General features: G+C 35.6%; 2 protein-coding genes across 6 annotated transcripts; one reads left to right on the forward strand and one right to left on the reverse strand.

The window, feature by feature from the left end:
- Positions 1-547: 547 nt before the first annotated feature.
- LOC106775263 (GDP-mannose transporter GONST2) lies at positions 548-4,505 on the forward strand. Of its 5 annotated transcripts, none has more exons than XM_014662361.2 (10): positions 548-989; positions 1,542-1,738; positions 2,013-2,223; positions 2,416-2,555; positions 2,719-2,848; positions 3,343-3,441; positions 3,582-3,736; positions 3,816-3,932; positions 4,116-4,213; positions 4,306-4,505. In XM_014662361.2, the coding sequence occupies exons 2-10, from the start codon at positions 1,551-1,553 to the stop codon at positions 4,347-4,349; spliced, it is 1,182 nt and encodes a 393-aa protein (XP_014517847.1). In that variant the 5' UTR covers positions 548-989; positions 1,542-1,550; the 3' UTR covers positions 4,350-4,505. The 5 variants fall into 5 exon arrangements, with proteins under 5 accessions (XP_014517847.1, XP_014517846.1, XP_022642855.1 ...); XM_014662360.2 differs by having other exon boundaries at positions 549-952; XM_022787134.1 differs by lacking the exon at positions 548-989 and adding an exon at positions 1,011-1,168.
- Positions 4,506-8,536: 4,031 nt separating this feature from the next.
- LOC106774494 lies at positions 8,537-10,512 on the reverse strand. Its single transcript, XM_014661510.2, has 2 exons — positions 9,199-10,512; positions 8,537-8,774 (listed from the first exon to the last, which is right to left on the reverse strand). Exon 1 carries the CDS (start codon positions 10,390-10,392, stop codon positions 9,235-9,237), a length of 1,158 nt encoding a protein of 385 aa, XP_014516996.1. The 5' UTR covers positions 10,393-10,512; the 3' UTR covers positions 8,537-8,774; positions 9,199-9,234.
- Positions 10,513-10,838: the final 326 nt, after the last annotated feature.

Consider the following 10,838-nt stretch of genomic DNA (forward strand, 5'->3'; position numbering starts at 1 on the left):
TAATCCCTTTTTCAGGTTTAAATATTAAGGGTTAAATATATTTTTGGTCCCTACTTTAAATGAAAATTGGAATTAGTCCCTCTTTAAAACTTTCGCCTAATTTAGTGCCTCAACTTTAAAAATGTAAGAATTTAGTTCTTTTGACTAAATTTTGTTATGTTTATTTTATGTTTCAAGCACGTCTCATTATAGCATCTGAGTTGTTTACATTGTTTGATACATTTTTGTATCAATGTTAACTGAGAAAAGCATTTGAAACATCAAATAAAGTTAACAAAATTTGGTTAAACTAACTAAATTCATACATTTCTAAAGTTAAGAGACTAAATTAGACCAAAGTTTTGAAAAAAAACTAATTCTAATTTTCAATAAAAGTTAAAGACCAAAAATATATTTAATCCAAATATTAACTTAGTTGATTGAGTTTATTTAATTTAGTTATAGTATTCTTTTTTTAATTTGATCTTAATTTTTTTTTTAATTTTGTTTAAGGTTTGAAGAGTTTGTGGATGTGACGTTGGCACGTCTGTCTTCCTTAAAGAAAGGAAAAACCTTGAAATGGTTACATTCATTCATACGAAAACCCATTTCACTCACTTCACTTCTTCTTCAAGCCATCTTCATGGCACCTTCATTCAGGTTGACTTGGGAGCCCTGGGAATCCGCTCCATCTTCATTATTCTACTTCATTACCGCTTCTCTCCCACATGGAACCTCCGCTTCACACTATCACCTTAATTGCTCTTCCCTTTGCGTGTTCTTCAAAAAGTTTTAACTTTTATTTCCTCACTTTCCTTTTTCCGCAACTGGGTAGTAAGTGCGGCTTCTCCATTCCCCTGCAAATTTTCTCACCTTTTTTTCCATGTGGACACTCCTCATTTAGTTCAAGTTTGAATCTTTTTGAATGATCTCACTGCGGACACTCTGCGTATGGTAGTTATCCTGTGCACAAGTGAGAACCAACCCCACTTGTTTTCTTTCTTCTGGAGGTTTTGAATTCCCCCTGTTTTTGCTGCTGTTTTCGTTTTGTAATCATTATTTTTTTTGCTTTGGTGCCCATTTATTTGCTGAATGGCCGCTTCCATTTCATCATGGTCTTTGTTCATAACTGTGTTGGTTACTGTTTTATTGGAAATTGAGAATTGCATGGGGCATCGCATGGTTTAAGGTTGAAATCGTTTTTATTAACTATGAAATGAATTTCTGTTGGAAGATGAAATAGCTCTTCTAGTCGATGAACTTCATTGTAGATTGTTTGTTGGTGGAAATATTTTCAGGTACTCCCCCCTATAATCAACTGTTCCAATTTGATTTAAACTGTATTTATAATTCAGATATTGTGTTCAGAGAGTGAAACATAAATTAAAACCATCATTCAAGATTTTCATTCTTTTGTAGTGTAGAAGTTACTTTTCTCAGCATTCTTGTATAGTTTTTTTGTTGAATTTGTGATTTTCTCGTTACTCTACTCGAGAATTTGCATCAAATGTAACTGTTCCATCTTGTCTGACTTCTTTTTGTCACTTTTTTCCTATGTTCAGGTTAATGAAATGTCGTCTGATTTTAAGTTAGACATTATTTATCAGCATGACCCTGAAGAACCAGGGTTAGGAGGGCGCATGATATCGGAAAAATTACTAGACGAAAGGACTAATGCCATGCACACAGTTCGCAAACAAGGAAACCTGTCAATCAACAACTTTGCTACAAACGCAGAACGCAGAGCTTTGAATGATAGGTGTGAAATAAATCTCTATGCATTCGTGCATTTTCCTTTATTTGCTTTGTCACTGTAAATTTTGCTCACAAGATTTAATGTTCATATCAGTTATTTAGAATTCATTTCACTCAATTGTTCTATGATATATGATCTGGTTTTTAGGTGGTTGAAATATCTTGTTTTAAATTGTGGGTTTTGGGTGCATGTTTAACCTTGTATACCATGATTGGTGATTTATTAAATAATAGTGGTGCTTAAGTAATACGTGGAATACATTCACCTTTACAAGCAGATTTCTTCTGAAAGCAAATAAGGCTACAATCAGTGATAATGTCAGTCTTGATGAGGAGGAAAGACATCATTTGCTTGGATCAGCCAAGAAGTCTGGACCTCTTATATCTGGAGCAGCTTATTGCATTTCTTCTTGCTCCATGATAATGTTGAACAAAATTGTTCTATCAGGTTATAATTTCAATGCGGGAGTATCGTTGATGCTTTATCAAGTAAGCTGGTCTTTATCCTTCTCCTTTCTCAGTGAGAGTGTTAAATGATGGCAAGAGGTTCTGAATTTCTAATCAGATTATAATTCTAAACAATGATAGTCTCACTGCTTCTTGCCTAACTTCTTTCCTGGAGCCTGTTGTAAACGAAAAATCAACAATTGTGTGGTCATTATTCTTCCTTATACCTTGCAGAACTTCATCAGTACTCTGGTTGTTGTTCTTTTGGTTCTCTCTGGTAGAGTTGCGGTTGAAAAGCTTAGCTGGAGGCTGATCAGGGTCTGGATCCCTGTCAATGTGGTCTTTATTGGCATGCTTGTCTCAGGCATGTATAGGTATTATCTTTGTTAACATCAAAGAACATGTTGAACCTGCTTAGTAAGACACTTTTGAAAGGACTAGTTCTTCTATGTTGCTGTTGCTCCACTACTCTCTGTGTTAGCCAATGATCGTGGCTCCTATCTACACTTACGTCTTCTGGATCATTTTTCTTTTCAGTTTGAAATACATAAATGTTGCCATGGTGACAATTCTCAAGAACGTGACAAACATCTTAACGGCAATTGGAGAATTATATTTATTTCGGAAACGTCAGAATCCCAAAGTTTGGACAGCAATGTTTATGATGGTAAATGGCACTCTTAGATAGTACTTGTTCATGTGCTGTTATTTTCAGACAAATTGAGTTTAGTTACAGGTCAGGACCATGTGTTCAATAACACCTACTGACTCCATTAGATGACTAAATCATCTTGTATTCTTCTTATATGAAAACTTCATGTACTTCTAGCAGTAAGTTCAAAAATTGTAAGTTTTAGTTTAATCCAGGTGAAACATGCTGGATACTTCATGATGCAAGTGCAACAATCCTTGGTAATGCAATGTGTTTGAAACATCTCTTTGTTCTGACATTTGTATGCCTGACTAATTCGACAACATTTGCTGCTTCATCATGTCAGAAATCATGGAAAAGAAAATGCTGATAGTCTCATTAATTGGTCAAGTTGTATGATTAATCTTGAACAGTCCATGCTGTTCACTAAATTGCTAAGAAGTCATATTAGCTATTGCTCATTTTAGTTTCTGAAGTATTTGTTGCTTCTCAATACAAAATTCATACAGATTATCTCTGCTGTCAGTGCTGGCATTACAGATCTCTCCTTTGATACAGTTGGTTATGCCTGGCAGATTATCAACTGCGTTCTTACTGCAAGCTATTCAGTATGTCTATTTATCCTTTGTTTCATGTCTGATCAGTTTGATGCCAGGATTGATGGTTTTGAGAATGAGAACCTTCATTGGATCAAATTTCAGTTGTATTCAATCCAAGCTTTGATTATCTTTTTTCCTTTGTGCGGCAGCTTACTCTTAGGTGGGTTATGGATGAAGCAAAAAAGTCAACAAAATCTGGATCTCTTAAAGAGTTGTCAATGGTGTTGCTGAACAATTTATTGTCCCTACCTTTTGCCATCACCTTGATTCTCCTTTCTGGCGAGTGGCATTATGTAATACATGCGTGAGTGAATGTGTTTCTCTTCTTCAGAATTCAATCATCCCTTTTACCTCCTCACCATTGTTTTCCTCTCGATTTCCAGCGACGTCATTAAGCTGCCGATGTTTTGGGTGGTTGCAACAGCCAGTGGAATGATTGGACTCTCCATCAGCTTCACCTCAATGTGGTTCTTGCATCAAACTGGCCCTACAACTTATAGGTACTTTTGTGGAGTAGAAATTCAATAATGCATAGATGTAGTCTTGCCAAAAGTCACAGGAATATGTTCAGTGATTTCTTATGGGGGCAAAAAGAATGCAAAGATTTCAGTGAACAAACTAAAACTCTTTACCATGTTTCTGTGATTTGAGTTCTGTCTAATGAGTTTGTGTATGTTTTACAGTCTTGTAGGCTCCTTGAACAAGATTCCAATCTCTATTGCTGGCATTTTGGTGTTCAAAGTTCCTCTCAGTGTATCAAATTTGTTCAGCATTTTGTTTGGTAAATTCATTAAGAATCACTTCACTTTTTTCTTTATTTGGTAATGACTGCTTCCCTTCAATCTTAAACAAAAAGTTGCACTCTCTTTTCAGGTCTTTTTGCTGGTGTACTCTTTGCAAGAGCCAAGATATCTTGATAACATTATACCTTACAAGTTACAATAACCTATATATCAAGTTTGTGAGAATCAATACAATATAACTATATAGATTTTTTTTATTAAAACATATTGTAATTCTTGAGATATTATAAGGCCTGTTAATTCCAGTAAAAGATTTTGTAATTTGTTCTTGATCTGATGTATTATTCTTATTCTTCTTATTCTTCTTCTTGAAGTAATGATGTGATGCTATTCTTTGACAAAGCGATTAAAGGAATAAAGCGATTAATTAGATTTTGCTATTTAAGCAAATCTACCATAATTGTTTAAGTATTACAAGCGATCATATCATGGCAAAACCCACTATTTCATCAAGCTTTTGGTGGGAAAAGTTATGAAATGGATTTATTTCATAAATTTGATTATAAGCATTGTCACGTCCCAATAAATTCCTAGGATAGTGGGGGACAAAGTATCACTTCCATTTAATTTCCCACCCATTGGAAATTGTGTGGCAGCAAGGAAGGTGTGGATTTTCAGAAAGTGGAAGACAGGTGGCAAGTAGGGAGTGGACCGTTCGGTTTTTGAGAAACCATATTTAAGATGGGATTTTGAAAATTAGTGTCACTTTCTGAATGCAACCCTTCTTCAGATCAGTTTTCCAGAATCCACCATTTTTCTCCTCTTCTTTCTAAAATTCTCCACCTTCTCTCTAAGTTTTCTCACCTCTTTTCTCCTTCGATCACTAAACCCCTTTCAGATTAATCCTTCCCGGTGACAAGCTCTTTTAGTTGCACCGATCAGATTTTCATTTGAACCACTTTGAGTTTGAAGCCATAGAAGTAGTGTTGTCAAGGACTTAGAAGCTAGCGGGATTTAGAGGTAAGGGAAGCTTATAAAATTTAATTATGACTATTTTATATGAATGGATGCATGATTTAATGAGTATATGATTGATGATTTTTGAAGTATGGTATGTTGTTGTGTGCATTTCATGTTTGATTTTTTGGTATGAACTTAGTTATAAATCTGTTGAGCTTAGTGAAATTCTGGAACTATAATCGAGGGTCATTAGGATCGTTCGGTTTTCCCCAAAACGATCGGTCTTGGCTGAATTCCCTCTGTAGGAAATCAGTTGATGACCGATAAGTCTTATAACACTTATACTGAAACTTTACTAATTTGCTTAGCTAGTCTTAGGAGGTACTCGATCATAGACTAAGTACTCGGTGATTATATTCAAAATATTCTTTAAAGAGTACTCGGTCTTGAAGTGCTCGGTCATAGACTATCATTTGGTCATTTAAGTGTTCGGTCTTATACTAGCACTTAGTCTTTGAAATACTCGGTTTTTATATTAATAATATTTCTTTTGAAGAGTGTTCGATCTTATACTGACACTTGATTTCCCAAAGAGTGTTCGGTCTTGTACTGACACTTCGTTTATTGAAGAGAACTCCTTTTATTTTAAGGCAATCGGCCCAAGCTAAAAAGTATTCAATTTCCTTAAAGTTAACAAGTTGTTGAACGTTCGACCATTTTCATAAATTATCTATATAAGATTTGCTCGGTCTTAAATAAGTATTCGGCTTCCTTCAGTGTTTGACCGTTCGGTCACTTCCTAAAGTACTTTTTTTATATATCAGTTTTCTCCTCGGTATCTGATCGTTCGGTCAATTCCTTAAACTATCTTCTATGTATTAAAGAATTGTTTCTGAATAAGACTATGGGATTTGGATGATATGAAATGAGAAGGGTGAGAAATGTTATGATCGTTTAAGAGAATTCCAAGGAGGAATGTCTCATGATTGAAATTGAATGGTAAAGTATGAACTTGGCTAAGTTAAGCTGTCGCTTATCCTGATATTCTGTGATTACTCCTCCTCATGTAGAGGAGGGTAACTCATGTGTGGGAATGACAGGAGGTCCTTTAGCCTCAGGGTATTTCTATACCGAGGTAGCTCCACTAGACTAACCTCGGGTGGCGGTCTGTTGAGTGTATCCCAGCCAGGTCCACCCGGGTGCACAAGCGTCGTAACTACATGGTTCATGCAGTCCGGACAGTGTCAAAAGTGGTTGGTTATTATGATTTACCGTTCGGTCTTCTTATTGTTGTACTTATATGATGGTTATTTGATTCGGTTGTTATGTTTTTAATGTATGATTGAAATTGATTATTTAAATTACGTAAGCTTACCCTTATTTTCTGTCTTGTCTATGTTGCCGATCGGTAATTACCGTTCGGTTGTTCTTTTCACTGCAATGATCATCTAATGGATGTGAGCAGAGGGCGATTTTCGAAGATTCCTTGGAGGAAGCATTGCAAATTTTGGAGGAAGCATTGCAAATCGTTCAGCCCGAAGATAGTGTAGGACCGTCTGGTCAGTAGGCTATAGTTATTTTTAAATTCTTAGAAAACCGTTCAGTGTCTTTTGTATATGTTGTTTTGTAACAGTTCGGTATCAGCCTTTTATGTAGTACAGTTTAGTCTCAGCTTGTATATTATAATCAGACTTCTAGTTTCTGTACAGTTTCAAGTTCTATATGATATTCATATTCCTTTTCTCTTCCTTTTGCTTATTCTCCCCTGTTTTTTATTATTGTTTTTGTTAACTCCTTAAAATAATTATATAGTTGTTTAAATCTATATTTTTTGGGATGTTACAAGCATTATTATTGAATATTCTTATAATATGTTATGATAAAAATTAGTTTTTTTTTGGGATAAATTTATTGATAACTTATTTTAAGATAATCAATCTTCTTTTGATATAATAAAAGACAGTTTTTGAACAGAAGACTATAAAAAAAAAGTACCTATATGAAGCCGAAAGAGAAAATAATAAAAATTTCAGATTAATTTAAAGCTATAAGTGTGAGAAAAAAAAAATCTTTTACGTTATTTGGTCTGCATAAATTAGGTTTATAGTTTAGAAAAAAAAACACCTAAAATAATGGAACAGCAACATACACATGTATTTCTACATCCTAATAATTAAGCAAATTTAGAATAAATGTTATAAAACAGTTTTTTTTAATCTCTTTTTTAAGAAATAGATATAATTTAATTTTTAAGAAATAAAAAATTGTTCTTTTTAAAATAGAACGTAATAAAAATAATGTTAAAAAAACAATTGTTAAGAGAATTTTTTAGTCATAAGTTTCACCATGTGTTTGAGAGCAAGTTTTCCAAGGGTGTTATAGAACATGTGATGTTATTGAAATTGAATCTTCAAAGCAATTCTTATAATTATTTTTGTGTTTTCTCTGACGTGATTTTGCATTAAATGTGGACACTACCAAACACGCATTTACCCTAGCTATAAATTTTTTATACATATTGTAAATGTTTTATTTGTTTAAACATTTATTTTGTTAATAACCATACATGTTTTAATAAAATTGGCGCTTTCAATGGTTATCAATATTAGTTAAGGGAGAAAACTGTTGTTTTAATTATTGACAATTTTTTTAAAACCCGAAAACTTGTGATTGATTCGTATGAAATATACATACTAATAAAATAATAATTATTATATGGTTAAAAAATTGTTAATGGTGAATTTATTAAACTCCTTTATCTATTTGTGAGACAACTTTTAATTTTGAAATATTTATAAAATTTAGGTTGGGGAGGAAAGTTAGAAGATGACATGATAGAGTTGATAGTTATTTCCTTTGCCAAACTTTCAAAAGAGGGAATATTTATCTAAAAGTCTAAAACAACCTCTCCTCGTTTTCCACACTATATTCATAGATAATTGGTCCAATAAGGAAAAAAATAAATAAGTGTTTGAATATAATTTCACACGATTAAATTATTCAAGGTTGTGAAATTTCTTTTAGCTCTTTTTATATCTATTTGCAAAGTTTGTGTGAGAGATAACGTTAATTAGAAAGGATGTATAATACTAGTAATTGACATATAAAAGTCTTTTATGTATATAGAAAAATAAATTTTGTTTTGGAAAAACTTTTTTTAACAACATTTTTTTAACAATTTTTTGACAACGTGGCAGCTTGTGATTGATCTATTTTAAATATTTTTTAAATATAAATTCAAATAGATAAATAAAATGATAACACGTGTCCCGTTGTTAAAAAAGTTGTCAAAAAGTGTTGTCAAAATATTATTATCCTTTGTTTATATCCCGAAAATCTTAAAAGAAGAAGAAAACCAAAGATGCAGGTAGTTTTTGTGAAGTTGTTGAGAAAGCAAATCAAACCTAAATGTTCTTCATATAGCAAAAACCTTGGAAGTCATTACAAATACGCCAACACCTGCATGCTTCAAAATCAATGTTTCAATTATGGCTTGCTTCCGCTAGTTCACATAGCTAATCAAAACCAAGCGTTTGAGACTAACAACTCATTCATTAAAAACAAAAATGGAAAATTAGGGCATCCTCTTCTGCATCAAATTGCTTTTTAACTTTTCACAAGTTAGGAATCATTCAAAACCTACGAAACAAACAAACCAAACAACGTTAGTTAATTACATCATCAACCAAAGGTAATATATAATATAAATTTTATGAAATTGAATTAAACTTTATTAACAGTTAAACTTTAAAATTTTCTCATACATTAAATATACCAAATTCAAGAAAATCATTAACTTAAGAAGAGAAATTAAAGAAAAAAAGAAAGAAAAAAAACCTAGTAGCTAGTAACACAACCAAGAGGAATTCACGAAAAGTCTTAGATACACCACATTCAATTTCTATACCATAATGTGTCAATTTAATGCACACAATTTCGTGCACAGGGGTCTAATAATAACCCAGATTATGAAAAACCAAAAAAAAAAAAAAAAGAACATGTCTTAGCTACAAAAGACAGCCAAATTAAAATTACAATCCACCGTTGGATCGACGGAGCTCACATAATCATCTTCATCACAGCCATTGAATTCATCACGTCACACAGTATACACAATCACGAAGCAAGGAAGAACAGCCCTAGGATTAAACACCAACAACTCCTCCTCGTCAAGCCGCGTGTAAACCCCAGTCTCTGACCTCGCCATTACCGAATCAAAACCACCATCAGCTTTTTCGGCGTCGTCTGAATCGGATCCAACCCGACCCGCAATCACCCTACAAACGAGCATGGCCCGTTTGACATTCATGAAGCGGAATTCTCGTTCCACGTCGTCCGGTATAGCCACGTGTGCACGCCAGCTGGTGGACAGCGTGGCAATTCCGTCGAGTTTCGGGGAAAACCCCGACTTAATAATTCCACATATATTACAAAATTGCTGAGAACATATTGAGGAATCCCCGCTGTGTCCCAAGTCGCAAAGGAACGTGGAGCAGTGGAAGCGCATGAGCTCGTTCCCGTCGGCGATGCAGCGCTCGTCGCGGCGGCGCGTGAGGGCTCCGTGACGCGCCGCTTTGGACTTGACGACCTCCCGGTACTCCTCGAACTTCGCGAGGATCTTTGGGCTGTTGTGGATCTTGAGGATGCGGGTTATGGTGGGGGAGGGTTTGGATTCAGGCCAACCCGATTTGAAGATGATCTGGACGATGTTGTGACCCGGGTCGGATCCAGATAGGTCCGAAACCGCGTGTTTGAGGGTTTGGTGGGTTTCCAAGAGGTTGGGTTTCTGGAAGATCTCGCCGCAAGCGGTGCAGGGGAAGATGTCGTTGCGGAGAGGGAAGAAGATGTTGGTGTCGGCGGAAATGTCGGATTCGGGACAAGACCCGGGTGGTTTTCTTTCCGGGTCGGGTTGTGTTAGTGAAACAAGGGAGTGTGCTGCTGCGGCGGAGACGGAGATTGTGGAGGTGGCGGCGGTTGATTGAGGGGATAGTTGGGAGGTGGCGGTTTTGGGGGTTTTGCAGGACTTGGTGGAAAGAAGGTGTTTGATGAAATGCCAAGAAGAGGACAGGGCTTTGTGGGTTTTGAATTTTGGGTGGGAAGGGGAGGAGGGTTGGGATGAGGGCGAGATTTTGCGTTTCTTTGATGGTGGCGCTTTTTTTCCTCCGGCGGTGGTGGTGAAGATGAAGCAGCCAAGGTGGACGAAGAGGATGAGGAGATAAAGGAACTTGTTGAAGAAGGTGGCAATGGATGATGCCATAAGTTGTAAGGCAGAAAAAGAATGAATCTTTTGTGGTCACTTACCTAAATCTGTGAGGGCTTCTGAGATTGCGAATGATGGTGGAAGCTAAGAAGGCATGGGGGTGGATGGTGCAACAGGGGTGCTGTTTGTGAATCATTTCATAGGAAGAAGATGAAATGAGTTAGGGTGAAGAAGGGAGGAAAGTGAAGAAAGGAAAAGAGAGAAAGAATGCAAAGGAAGGTTGATAGGAGAGAAGGGTGTAGGGTGGGGGCGTTAGAACAGAAGAAGAATAAAGATAAAGAGACTAAAAAGAGTAGGTGGAACGCAACTTCACAGCGTTAACTAAGCAAAGCAAGCACTGATCTCTGTTTCTTTCTTACTGTGGTGTGCCCCAGAAGGAGATTATTATATGAGGAATGGAAGAAGAAGAAGCTAAGATTACAGTGTTGCTGCGTTCATGATGT

Source organism: Vigna radiata, chromosome 10 (assembly GCF_000741045.1).
Source record: "Vigna radiata var. radiata cultivar VC1973A chromosome 10, Vradiata_ver6, whole genome shotgun sequence".
Classification (NCBI taxonomy): Eukaryota; Viridiplantae; Streptophyta; class Magnoliopsida; order Fabales; family Fabaceae; genus Vigna; species Vigna radiata.